The sequence below is a fragment of the Asparagus officinalis genome, chromosome 1, assembly GCF_001876935.1.
Source record: "Asparagus officinalis chromosome 1, Aspof.V1, whole genome shotgun sequence".
Classification (NCBI taxonomy): Eukaryota; Viridiplantae; Streptophyta; class Magnoliopsida; order Asparagales; family Asparagaceae; genus Asparagus; species Asparagus officinalis.
The window spans coordinates 67333593-67348249 of record NC_033794.1 but is presented as its reverse complement, the minus strand read 5'-3'; the positions used below and the strand labels follow the sequence as shown (position 1 = coordinate 67348249).

Sequence of the window (14657 nt, the reverse complement as noted above, 5' to 3'; positions counted from 1 at the left end):
CCAGCCTTAAACTCGCCTGCGGAAGAAATCGCCAGCCTCGAACTTGCCTATGGAAGAAGTTGCCAGCCACGAGAACTCGCCTGCAACTCTTCATCGAGACCTCGCTTGGATCTCGAACTTCGCCTACAGCCACGCTTTGGACCTCGAGCTCGCTTGCATCGTCTTCAACTTCGCCTGAAGCCACCGCGACTTCGAGCTCACCTCGCCTGCAAGGTTTGATCTTCACCTGATCTCAACAATTCGCTCAATTCCGACGTACAATTTGAGAGATATGACCTATTCTTTGTTGCAAATTATTTTCTTCGGATGAGCACGCGTTTGGGCTTTTGACAGTCCTGTTTCTCCAAAAATTTGTCTGCAATGTGTTTTACATCATTATGTATGGTTGGCTGTTGGCTTCAAAATAATTCACTGGGAGCTTCTACAGGCTGTGAAATTGCCATTAATATCCAGCTATCTCCTTTAAATCTCCATGGAGAAGATGTCAAAAATTTTAATATATAGGAGACATGTTAATGGGACTATTAGGAGCACAAGGGAAAAGTATGACCCGCTTTTCTTTGAGCCTTTAGAGATCTCATCAGGCAATATGCATCAATCTAAAGCAATCAATTCAATGTGGAGACTGGATATGGAAATCATCGTGGTTATGGTCTCTCTCTCACACTTGCATGTGTTTTCCTTGTACTTCCAACTCTTCTATGTTAAAGAGGCATTGAGATGTGATATCATCCATACCCATCACAATGCTTGTAGTTTTTAACACGGGGTTGTATGATCCCTCTAGTATTGAACTTTGAGGCCGTATATGTAAGGTATCGAAGTGAGCAGAATGTTCTTATATGCAGTGGGGGTTGGCTTGAAGTGACTAAGGCTATAGTGAGAGTCATGACCAGGATCGCTTTCTTGCTGCGTTTCCATCTTCTTTAGTTAGTTTGGACTGCGATATCTCCAGAAGAGGGCAAAAAAGGCCTATTGATTGCTGAGATCAACTGTGATTCGTGTAATGCCTCCTCTTTATGATGCTTATAGAGCTTAAAACTACGTCGCATATTTCAAGTCCTCCTACGTCTATGCTAACCCACATGAAGGCTTTTACTCCTCTGCTGGAAATAAAGTAATTCCAGTCGTAGGTGTTCTCTTCACAGTCATGATATTCTTGCAGCAGAGATTTGGTTGTGGGTTCTTTATCCCACAGATATTCATAACCCCTGGGGGATGTGAGACGGTTCCTCTTATTAGCTTGTAGAATCTTATGGTGATTATGGGTAGCTCTGTGAAGTTCATGAGGAAAGGTATTTTCAGTTAATTTATAATTGTATTCTCAATTAAATAAATTGAGAAATCGTTTTATGTGTTGTGCAGTCGGGTAGGCTATGCATACTTATCTCAGGAAACACGAAGCAGTATGTAAAGAGGTCGACTCATATTTATGTAATTTTCTCAAAAAATAAAATCTATGTAACAAATAATTTTAAAGAGGAAAAATTGAATGATGATGAAGATAACCTCTTTTTTTCTCATTATTATTATTTAGTTGCCATGTTGGAAGACTATTCATATTTTTTCAAATGTTTTCGCTTATACGTTAATGGTCAAGAGAATAAAAATTCCTCTCCTAGCCTGAATCTGTTCGGGCTTATTCCGTCCCACATCAGCTAGACAGGGGAGTCATGGGTTTATAAGGGAATTTGGGTTTACTCCCTGTAAACAACTATCTTTTAGGGGTGAGTTCTTTTCCATCAGTTAACATGTTCTTTCTCCCCTATTTATTCGAGTACAAATTGTATCAGGCACAATCATACATACACATGGAGATCATCTCCCATGCATTGTCTGGTATGTTGTCTTAGGGTGTGTTTGACAACTTTGTAAAATTGGACCAGGACTGAACCTCGCCCAATTTTAAGATGTTTCTTGTTTGGCAAATTTCAAAGCTAGACCTTGACTAAGTTTTCAGCCCAAAAATTAGCACTAAACCAGTTTTCTTTTGGACTAGTAGGAGTTGGCCCAAAAAAAAAAAAAAAAAAACCGGCTTGGCACAAAATTGGGTCCTGACCCAGTTTTGTATAATTTGTCAAACACACCCTTAGGTTCTACCACAATCATAGATTTCATCTCCTTTAATGGGTCCTTTGTTTGGTTTGTTGCTTTAAGGAAGTGTAAAATACTGAATTGCTTAGGAGTTCACTCTACTCCGCTATTGGAAAAATCAAAAAACCAGATCCAGATAACGTCGCCATGTGCATAGCAGTTTGTATTCCAACCCTTGTTCTGCTGTTAATACGTCTTGGTTGAGCTCATCAAGATTAATAAACTTACTTTTATTCAAATTAAGCTTAAAAAATTTCCACCCACCTACCAAGAATCAGCCAAATTGAAAATATTGTGACAATTTCCGGCAACTGGGGCTGCCAATACGTATTTCAAAGTTCAAATCCTAATCGGAAACGTGAAATCCCGAAACTTCCTCAAGTCAGTAATGGAGTGTTTGTTTCAAATCCCAAAATTTATGGATATGGATTTCACCATAGAATTTGAAATCTATAAATTTTTTTGTGGGTTTTGGGATATCTAAGGGGCTGTTTGGTTGTATGTTTTTACCATGTAAAAGGATGGAAAGTGCAAAAAAGTGGGTCCCAATGTCAACTTTCATCACTTTCAATTGTTTGTTTGTAGTTGTGAAAATAGTGTAAAGTGATTTCATATGCTGGTGTGGCTTGTAAAGTGATTTTATAAAAAAAAGACATGATTTTAGGAGAAAGCTAACATTGAAGTCAGGAAAAAATAATAAAAAATAATTTCAACCAATATGATCATTTGAGTAGGGACAACTTTTTACACTTTCCAAACAAACAATTAAAGTTACATTTACAAACCAAACAAGCAATTTATGATTCCAATGGAATCAAAAACAAACAATGAAAAGTATAAAAGTAAAATTGATGAGGTGGACAACAACTTTCCAAGTTGTGTCATAAATACACAACTTTACCAACAACAACCAAACAACACCTAAAATTTTGTTTGTTTCATTAATATTTTAGGATTTGGAATACTATAATTTGTAATATTTTGTTTGTTTCATCAATATTTTGGGATTTGGAATACTGTAATTTGTAATTTATACGTATAATTTATTTTATGATATTTATTATATATTATTATGCAATATCACATACTATATTATATAATAGTACAAAATATATATTATAATATTATATAATATTTTAATAACATATATTATTATAATATTATATAATATTTTGGGATTTGGAATACTACAGCATGAACAGTGATTATTGGGTCCTCCTATATATATTATATATTATATATATAATATTATATATATATATATTATATTATAGATATAATTTATATAATATATAATATAATATATATAATATATTAATATATTAAGTAATATATTATATATATTATATAATATATATAATATATCATTGCAGCATTTACTACAGCATGAACAGTGATTCTTGGGTCCTCCTATTATTAATGAGAAATAGATGTATTATATTAAATATTATATTATTATAATATTATATATAATATATTAATCTTATATTATATTAATTATTGTATAGTATAGCATGCTAATATAATATAATATAATAGTTTTTTTATAATTTGGGGATTCAATATCCCAAAATTGGTTTTGAAACAAACATGGTTTATGGAATTCTAAAACCCAAAAAACTTGTAATCCACCTTATATCCCAAAAAAAAGTTGAAACAAAAAAGAGATTTCACAAATCCTAAAAATATATTATTTTTTTATAATTTAGGGATTCAAGATCCCAAAATTAATTTTGAAACAAACAAAGTTTATAGAATACCCAAACTCCCAAAAAAAACACTTTTTACATCCCAAAACTTAAAATCTACCCTATATCCAAAAAAAAAATTAAAACAAACACCCCTAATATTCTATTACCGTATCTCTACATCCAAATTAACTCTATTAATACTTGTGCTAATTTTTGGAAACCTTAATAAAGAGGTTTTCTCGATACAAGGGGGCTTCTCGGGCTTTTCAAAAAACGAACCGCACTATTATATCTTTCAAGCCCATCTACATAAATTTTGTAGGGCCCAATCAAGGGCCATTCAAGACCCATATTCAAAGCAGCCCATTGATAAAACCCACTCCCGACTATCTGCCGCCAGATGATGCCCCAATCTCCTCCTTTGTCACGCCATTTTCACAGATCGCAGCCATGGCCGCAATCGGAACCCTAAAGAAGAAGATCCAGCGGAAGTTCAAGATCCGAGGCTTCACCCTCAAAACAGAAGCCATCGACGAGGCCATCTCCTTCCTCTCTCGTTACCCCGCCCTCGAAGAAGACGAGGCCCTCGAGCTCCTCATCAACGAGCTCGACTAAGAAACACGTAAGACACCTGAAGTTACCAATTACCCTCCTCGTGTACCTCCAGTTCATTTAGTGGCGACCTCTTGCAGTGAAGTCGTCGATTTTGGACAGAGTGGCAATTCATCGAGTGGTTAGCCCTGCTTGTTAAGGCGGAGGAGGCGATTGATCGGAGATCGGAGGGGACCAGCAATCGAGCGGCATTGAGAGTGATCGATTCGTTCGTGGTGCCTCGGTTTACATACGATCCGATTAAGAGGGTGTTTTATGAGTAAAGATCTCACCTTTTGCTCATTTAGGGTTTCAATGGGATTAAGACGTGTGATTGGATTTCTAATTTTCACACTTTATTTAGGGATATAAAATGGTGCTCCGTATTATTTGTTTGATATTAGATGTTGAGTACCAAATCCTAAAAATGCATATTTTTAAAGCATTGTATTTAAGATGGCATCTTGTCTTTCCTTATTAGCTCAATTGTTTTTGGTTTAAAAAGATCTCTCATATACATCAGCATCACATTGTGTGCGCATATTTGTATGATTTGTTTTAATACCAGTTTAGATTTGTTTGTTGAAAAAATTCTTGTGTTATTAAGTGTGTGCTTTGCTTAAATTGTGACCGTGATATAGGTTGGAGTCTAGGAGGCTGGTTTTCTTAGAATACTGTTTTGAAGGACTTAGGTAATTTATGTTAGCATTTCTTAGCAGTTAGCAGATTGTATCAATAGCTTAAAGGAACAAATATGCTATATAGTTTCTTTGTGGTTTCCGAAAATATTTCAGTAATATTTCATGTTTAAATCTTAAATAGAACATGAAAAGTACTTACTTCGAGTGTGCGTCATATGAGCCACAATTTATCCCAACAAACTATTAACTTTACCAATTCTATTTTTTGTCTCTCTTTTTTAAAACAAGTCTGGACCTATAACTTATGACTATCCCATCAAGAAAGTCATTGATAAAGTAACCTTGGGTATTACGTGACAACTTTAAGGGAAACAAATTTACAAGAAAACATGTTTAGAAGTTGAGCACACCTGAAATGATACAATAGATGGACGAGGAAACTAAAATATTAACAATGTGCATATTCATGCCAAAAGAGGTAGCATTTTATTAACAATATAGCTTTATGATCACAAGGTTGTCAGTTTTTCACTCCATGATAGTCTATATCCTGGACAATTGGTTGAAGGAACCCCGTTCTAGTGTACCATGACTTATTTTTCCGTGTTTCCTTATTAGGCACACATGCAATTTGCCAATCCATGGGGAGGCTGGTGATAAAGCTTCCTTGTATCGGGATAGGTACCAGCTATTGCTTTAGAGGCTCTCTCGTGATAAGTACTTCTCTAGACCAGTTTTTGATACAGGAATGACTAAAGCTGACAGTTGTGAGGTAGTTTAGCAAATAATTTTATAAGTTTACTTTCCAGTTCTCGTCTACGATTCTGTCTGTTCATCTAGTTCCAACTTTCTATGGGCTTATTCAAATACATTATATATGAAACATCCATTTCTCAATATTATGATCATTGATCTTTGACTGATAGCTGTTGGTACTGTCGTCTTCAGATTACCCCAATCCAATCTTTGATTGGATGTACTGGAAGGAGACGGCTCATGGGCATAATATCTCAACTAGAAGAAGGCCACTTTTACCTGGAAGATCTAACAGCAACCGTACCAATTGACTTAACCAATGCAATATCCTTGATGCAATTTGATTTGCGCCATGTTTTATGCCTTTTTAAATTAGATTTGTTTGTTATGGTTCTTAATTGATTTTGAATTATGTGATACAGATTCATTTTATTTATGTATATTACAGTGTCTATTTTAGGCAATGAAAATGTTTGTAATGTTTTTCAATGATTTAAACATTAAACTTAATTTTGTATGTTTACATTTTTTGCTTTAGTTCGCATCATCTTTAACGTGTAAAGCTGCCTGATGTTAGAACCATAATCTGCAATTTAAGCTATCACATGGCTTAGTAATATTAATAGTGTGCATCATGACAGTGTTCACACTGAGGAGGCAAGCTGATGCTAAAGGTAGAATTATACATGAGAACTAGATGTTATACATCATAATTGTCCCTTTCGTTTCTTCTAAACTGAAAAGAAGATTTCATGAGTCGGAATTTTTTTCTTTAACATTTAACACAAGATCACTTCTGGATTCTTTGTCGAGAACACTGTCATTGTTGCAGAAGGAGAGCTTCTTTCAAATGGCAATTTCCGAGTAAGGCATCAAACTTCTATAGCTCCATTGTCCGCTCATTATTTCATATTGCGAAGTTCCATGATGTGCTTGTTCTATTTTATTTTTGAAATATATGCCATATCATATCGCATGGCAACATCAATTTAATGAGATGGGAGGAGCTTGAGCCATCAACTCTATAGGACGTCCTCAGGGATGCATTTGTATGTGCACATGAGAACGCATGCACGTGTGTGCTGCATGTTGTTGTGTCTGTTGTGTCTGATCCTACATACATATGGAGATACACTACTAGTAGTGCATACCAGTTTGTGTTGACCAACCTGTCAAAAGAAAACCAGGTAATGGATGACCATTTCTGTTTGTCATGATCTATTATCTTGCATTCTATGATCATTGATCTATGTTACCCCGACATGGCAAAATGGGTGTCGTACCTGTGTCGGGTGCGGTTTGGGTACGGTTTGCACCCAAATGGCAGGGACACGACGATTTCACGAGTGAGGGAGAAGAAGTTGCGAACCTGAAGGAGGGAAGGCAGTCAAGGGAGGAGTAAACGACGATCTTCGAGGGACGACGAGCTTCAAGGGATGACGAGCTTCGAGGGAGGAGTCGACGACGAGCTTCAAGGGATGAGTCGGCGACGAGCTTTTGAGGGACGAGGTCGGGAAGCTTCGACGAAGGTCGACGTGTGTCGGGAGGCTTCGACGAGGGTCGAGGGGGGTCGGGAAGGCTTCGACGAGGTATTGGTGGTGTGAGGAGAGAAATGGGGGATTTGGTAATGAGATATTGGCGGCGTGAGGAGAGAAATGGGATCTAGGGTTTTTATTTAAGTTGGGTGTGGTTTGGGCTTGAGTTTGTTTACCTTTTTTTTTGAAATAGTTGGGCGTTCCACTTAGCTCTTTTTTGATGCTTATGTGGGCTTTTGTATGTTTACTAAATGTTCTATTTTTGTACAGTGGTAAGCAAATTGGTGTTTCACCACTAATCTGGGACTATAGAGTTTTGATTGAATTTGTGTATGACTAATGAGTTTAAGTTCAACAATCAAAGGTGATTTAGACCCTTGTTAGCTGTTAGCCTGCTTAAAAACTAGTGCTATTGCATTAAATGTGATGTTGAATTTTCCAAATGCTATCAATGCAAGCAACAGTTAAAGCATGTCAAATCTTTTATAAGTTTAAGATGAGTCTCTCTTCTGGGTATACAAGTTTTAAAGAACATGTGAATTTGGATATACAATGTGATAGGCATTGTTCATGAGCATTAGATCTTTCTGCACCAATTCTTTAGTTGGAACTTGGAAGACAAATTAACCTATCTTTTCAACCGAATCCTTTTGATTCTACAATCAATTTGTGCAGCGCAGGTTTGCTGGAAGCATGTTGCGGTATATGTTTGAATTATTTTCCATTTTGTTACCTGAATAAAAAATTTAATAGCCACGTTAATATTTATACATAACTGTATAAGTCATACCCTAAAGTATTGATGATTTCTGTATTTGCAGTGACCGACTTACCTCACTAAGTAAGTATAGTCAGCTTTCAGATGCCAATTCCTGCTTAGTTTGACTGTGAGTAGGCACTACATAGGCCTTCGTGAGAGAATTTAACTAATCGCCAGTACAAACTTTTTAAGTAACTATTTTGAAGGATCGTCATATTCACATATTCTAGATGATCATTGTGTTTACATCAAACTTTCCTAATAATTATGCTTGGTTTTGATTTGATGCAGGTCAATACTTGTGGATTTCCACATTTGGAGGACAGAGATGCATCGACTTCATTACTAATGGGACTTGATTTCTTTGGTGGTGGAATATTGTCAACTGAAGAAACTGTATCCTTACACAAGTCTTCTACAAAACTACAACTAAAATCAGCAGAGATTATAAGTCACTCTATCTATTTATATCTGTATCTATAACTACCTCTTTATGCCTACACAGACAAACACACGTGCGCGCCCACACACACATACAAACACAACTCTAGAAACTTTTTGCGGACTTTTAGTACAATCTCCTTGACGAATTTTCCTGTTAACTTCTAATAGCTCAGACTCTCATCATTAGAAAAGAAGGCAATGAATGACATGTTTGTCATTCTTTCAGATGTATGGGTGGATAATAATGAGGTAGATTAGCAACTTTTAGCTGTCAGGTTAAAGTTAATTAGCAATAATTCTCACTACTGTCATTTCTATTTTTCCCGTAGAGAAGACCATGGAAAAATTGGCTTTTGTCTTGGATGATTACGAAAGTGTGGAGGTTGTTCCTTCTTTATTTGTTTTAATGGGGAATTTTTGCTCTCACCCTTGCAACCTTTCTTTCCACTCATTTTCATGTCTCAGGTTAGGACAGTTATTCACCTAATCTATTTTTCTAGCCTTGAAATTATAGCACCTTATAGTTTAAGGGCTACAATATCTTAAGAGAAGGCCTGAGGTTAGCAAATGTGATATACAGGATGCAATTTGGAAAGCTAGGGGAAATGATCGAATCTCACCCAAGAATCAAAGAGCATAGTCGATTTTTGTTCATTCCAGGTCCTGATGATGCAGGTATTATCTTATCAATTTTTATTTTCTTTAGAAATTTCTTTATATCAAGTTTTGCAGACATTAGCAATCTAGTTATATGTATTGCAATTTGTCAACAAATACTCTATTGAGATTTTCTTTGTTGGTCTTTATAACCCTTATAATATTCTATTTATGGCCTACGTAAGCCAAAAAAATATTGGCCCAAGTTATACTTCTGACTTGAGATATTTTGTGAGTTTTATCCATCTGAATAAATCTGGTTCTATATCCATATATCATATACAAGTTCCTACCTGTTTTGAACGAGTAGACTGAATATCTTGCAGCCTCTTTGATTGTAGAAAATTCCTTTGAATATGCCAGGATGACGCCTCTAGATTTTGACTACTGTCTTACCAGCTTCAAGTTGTATTTTCACACTTTCTCTTAATTTCAGTCTGAAATTTATTATGATTCAAAATCATTTTCTTTTTGTACTCTTGGATGAATGCAGGACCTTCAAAAGCTCTTCCAAGGTGTGCTTTACCAAAATATCTAACTGACGAACTCCAGAAGCACGTTCCAAATGCTATTTGCTCCAGCAATCCTTGCAGGTTTGACTCCAGCCTGCTGAATTATTGACATTGATTACATGCTGAAATTGCTGAACTGGAAGTGATTAGCCTTCTCTCCTGCATCACATGCTTGTGAGGTAGCATATTGTCAATATTACAAATTAAGTACAATACACTGTATTATAAAAAAGCTTATTGACAAATTATAAGCGAGACTGCCTGCCCCTTTAAAGTCGGGTAAATTACTGCTTCAAACATTTTATACATTTACACTGGAGAATTGTACAGTAGAAATTAATATCATGGCTAAATGTGCTCGCAACTTAAATAGCCAAGGGATCAAAGAATGTGGATTCTAGATGATTTAGCTCCATGATAGTCTGAAATGAACTACATTATGACATGAGAATGGTACTGCCGCTACCATATTCTGACTTCAACAACCAACCTTTTTTTTTCCTTTACAGAGTAAAGTTCTACACCCAGGAAATTGTATTTTTTCGTCAGCATCTGCTCTACAGAATGACACGGTCTTCTCTAATTCCTCCCTTAACTGAAGAAACAAGTGATCCATTTGAACATGTGAGTTAACTACTTTCCTTACCTTCCATAAATAATAGTGAAAAATACAAGTATTACATTCTCAATCTTACTATTCTTTGCAGCTTGTAGCAACCATCACTTATCAGAGTCATCTTTGCCCCTTGCCTCTCACTGTACAACCAATAATCTGGAACTATGACCACTGCCTCCGTCTATACCCTACTCCACACACGGTATCAAATCTCTTTATCAGGTATCACACACAGCAAAGAAATGGAAATCCATTTGCAGGCCAATGATTTCTTTTGTTTTTTATTTTTTCTTCAATAGATAGTGTTGGGAGATCAAAGTGAACAAAAAACCTTTAAATATACGGGAATAACATGTTTCAATCCTGGATCATTCGCTCATGATAGCACATTTTGCAGCCTATCGTCCTTGTTCTGAAGAAGTCAAGCTTTCTGCCGTGGAGGAGAATGGCTAAAGTTGCAATATTATGGCCATTATTGATTATAGCATCTCATAACTCGATTCTTAATGAGGGATTCATGGGGAAATTCAGAAGTTGTACTAGCTAATCATGTGATAGAGGATGATTATTGTGTCAATTGCATCATTTGTGTAACTTGACATACTAACCATTGCATTTCTAAAGAGAATATCTATGAACCGTTCTTTTCTAATTCCGGTACTTGTGCTTGCAAAGATGTAAGATTAATCCATGCCTAGACTTGTTGCTATTAGACCATGATCATGACTTTTTTCAATGGTTTTTGTTGTCAAAAGTATTTCTCGTTTTCTATGGGTAATAATTGTCATCGCTATTTTTTTTTATCTTGATTATCTATTATCTACCCTTTTTTTTTTTCCTTTTTTCCTTTTTGTGTGTATGCGTGTCAGGCCCCTCTATTCCTAATACAAAAACTAAGGCCAACTTACTCTGTTTTAACTCTATACTTGTCGATTCGCTTCAAAATAGTTATCTCACAAAAATGAAGATTTGTAGCTTACCCTTATGTCTAGTCTTACTCCTTTTTTGTTAATTTTTCTTCCTCCTCACTTTATATTTTTTGGTGCACTGTCAGATAAAATTAAAAAAAGAGGAGGAAGACTTAAAAAAGAACAGAATTAGAAAACGAGAAATACTTTTGACAACAAAAACCATTGAAAAAAGTCATGATCATGGTCTAATGGCAACAAGTCTAAGTATGGATTAATCATACATCTTTGCAAGCACAAGTACCGGAATTAGAAAAGAACGGTTCGTAGATATTCTCTTTAGAAATGCAGTGGTAAGTATGTCAAGTTACACAAATGATGCAATTGACACAATAATCATCCTCTATCATATGATTAGCTAGTACTACTTCTGAATTTCCCCATGAATCCCTCATTAAGAATCGAGTTATGAGATGCTATAATCAATAATGACCATAATATTGCAACTTTAGTCATTCTCCTCCACAGCAGAAAGCTTGACTTCTTCAGAACAAGGACGATAGACTGCAAATGTGCTATCATGAGCGAATGATCCAGGATTGAAACATGTTATTCCCGTATATTTAAAGGCTTTTTGTTCACTTTGATCTCCCAACACTATCTATTGAAGAAAAAAATAAAAAACAAAAGAAATTATTGGCCTGCAAATGGATTTCCATTTCTTTGCTGTGTGTGATACCTGATAAAGAGATTTGATACCGTGTGTGGAGTAGGATATAGACGGAGGCAGTGGTCATAGTTCCATATTATTGGTTGTACAGTGAGAGGCAAGGGGCAAAGATGACTCTGATGAGTGATGGTTGCTACAAGCTGCAAAGAACAGTAAGATTGAGAATGTGATACTTGTATTTTTCACTATTATTTATGGAAGGTAAGGAAAGTAGTTAACTCACATGTTCAAAAGGATCACTTGTTTCTTCAGTTGAGGGAGGAATTAGAGAAGACCGTGTCATTCTGTAGAGCAGATCCTAACGGAAAAATACGATTTCCTGGGTGTAGAACTTTACTCTGTAAAGGAAAAAAAGGTTGGTTTTTGAAGTCAGAATATGGTAGCGGCAGTACCATTCTCATGTCATAATGTAGTTCATTTCAGACTATCATGGAGCTAAATCATCTAGAATCCGCATTCATTTGGGTGCACAGTCAAGTAAGGTACATTACATTGATCCCTTGGCTATTTAAATTGCAAGCATATTTAGCCATGATATTAACTTCTACTGTACAATTCTCTAATGTAAATGTATAAAATGTTTGAAGCAGTAATTTACCCGACTTTAAAGGGGGAGGCAGTCTCGCTTATAATTTGTCAATAAGCTTTTTTATAATACAGTGTATTGTACTTATTTTGTAATATTGACAATATGCTACTTCACAAGCATGTGATGCAAGAGAGAAGGCTAATAATTAGAAGAAGAGCATAAAGAAGATAAAAGATAAAAAGGTCTCAACAAAATATAAATTACTCATACGTAAGCAGATAAACATGATAAAACACAAAAACATAAAATCACAATACAAATAACAAATGAATCATATACAAGCAAAAGCAAAAGAAACATTTGAAGATTATGTAAGCAAAGTAAAATAGCAAAGAATCAAACGTATATATAGTTTAGATAAACATAATGGACAACATAAGAGACATAAAAATATCAAATAACAATAGAAATTACAATCAGTTAGTAGAATAGACATTCAAGGTATACAAAAAAGTATAATTACAAACAAAACACATGAATGCAATCAGCAAATCACATTCAACCAAATAAGACATATAAGGCACAAATTTCAAAAAATAAAAATTTACAATTATGTTAAAAAGGTTCAAGGATAGTATTATAGCAACATATGTTTAAAGCAGTCAAAAACATAAACGTACGTAAAGAAGCATAGATATAATAATCGAAAATAACAAACATTAAAGATAGAACATGTTGATAATAAATAGTGAAAGTACAAAATACAGATATACAAATAAATAAATATCGATATTCAAAGAGTCGTTAACAAATGAAGTACACAATATTACTAGAAAAACATAAGATATAAGACAAGAATGCAGAACAAATCAGGCAGAAGGACAATAAAGATTATAATAAGGTATACAGAACATACATAATTACAATTAAAAATAACATTCAGTAAAAGAAATAAATATAGATAGAAACACATCAATACATATAGACAAACAACAGAGGCAAATCATAATAATAATCAATAGCCAATTGAAACGATACATAATAATTATTAGAATACAAACAGTTATATAGCACAAAGTAAATAATACAACATCATAGTCAGGTTCAAATAAACACAAATAAAATCAAAGTATAAAAATAAAAGATATCAAAGCAAAAGGGATAAACAAGATTCAGAAACATATGATGTGTATAACAAATATAATCATCATGTATAATAAGCGTTAAAATGAAAACACATACATAATAATAAGCATATAAAAAGTCTGAATACTCATGGTACTAATCATGCTAACAAAATAAATTATGATGGAAATAATCACAAAATATTATATGATAAAATAGACATAAGATTAAACATGTCATTCAAAATAAACATATTATATAAAACATAATAAGAATGACATAATCATATATATTCGACAAACAATATGATAAATTAGAAATATTAGTAATACTCATAAGGTAAATAATAAATATAAACAAGATACAACAATAATAATCATTATTGTATAAAATCAATTCAGATATAGCCATGTATTGCATAGTAGTCAAAAATCAAAATATAATCAGCATAAATATACATAAATAAAGATGTATAATACATAAAAACATAAACTATGATAGGTAAAATAGATATATAACAAATGAAAACATAAGAAGAGCATAATTTCATATAATAAAATACTGATATATTTTAGATAAATATACCATGAATGATTGATGAATATGTGAACATAAACACTTGTAATACATTGAACAGAACACGTTTAAACACAGTTGATACTAGAAATGATGCATGACTATAATTCAGTAAAAATGTATATCATAAATATAATAATTTACGTGAATACATTATAATGAAAAAGAATAGTAAGTATAAAAGAATGAAAAGTAAAACATAACATAAGGTAACCTAAAATAATGAATAGAGAATGAACAACAAATGATAACACAAGAAAAGGACATAAAAAATCTAAAATAAACATACCTACAAGCGCTATTTTGAATTATCTTTTATATCAATTATAAAAGAATATTAACTAATGATACGAGATAATGTAACAAAAACCTATATAATTACTAACTCAAACTTCAAACCTATCAATATGAATAATTGCTTGAATATCAAAATAGAAATGCATTGCTCTTAAAAATAACGAAACCAATGTGAACATACTGAATCAACCTAAA

The 14657-nt window shown here is 34.0% G+C and overlaps 1 protein-coding gene and 1 pseudogene across 2 annotated transcripts; one reads left to right on the top strand and one right to left on the bottom strand.

Annotated features, from left to right (window-relative positions):
- LOC109825549 lies at positions 4134 to 10949 on the top strand (annotated as a pseudogene).
- Positions 11465 to 12449, bottom strand: LOC109825556 (DNA polymerase epsilon subunit B-like). Of its 2 annotated transcripts, none has more exons than XR_002243022.1 (3): positions 12159 to 12449; positions 11945 to 12075; positions 11465 to 11866 (listed from the first exon to the last, which is right to left on the bottom strand). XR_002243022.1 is itself a non-coding variant. In XM_020392412.1 (3 exons), the coding sequence occupies exons 1-3, from the start codon at positions 12216 to 12218 to the stop codon at positions 11714 to 11716; spliced, it is 324 nt and encodes a 107-aa protein (XP_020248001.1). In that variant the 5' UTR covers positions 12219 to 12449; the 3' UTR covers positions 11465 to 11713. The 2 variants fall into 2 exon arrangements, 1 of the variants encoding a protein (XP_020248001.1); XM_020392412.1 differs by having other exon boundaries at positions 11965 to 12075.

Excerpts from the sequence above, each read along its gene's own strand:
- LOC109825556 (XM_020392412.1), bottom strand. The coding sequence starts at position 12,218 with ATGACACGGTCTTCTCTAATTCCTCCCTCAACTGAAGAAACAAGTGAT. Across the intron at positions 12,076-12,158 it reads CAAGTGATCCTTTTGAACAT|CTTGTAGCAACCATCACTCA; the intron begins GTGAGTTAACTA and ends TGTTCTTTGCAG. Across the intron at positions 11,867-11,964 it reads TATATCCTACTCCACACACG|ATAGTGTTGGGAGATCAAAG; the intron begins GTATCAAATCTC and ends TTTCTTCAATAG.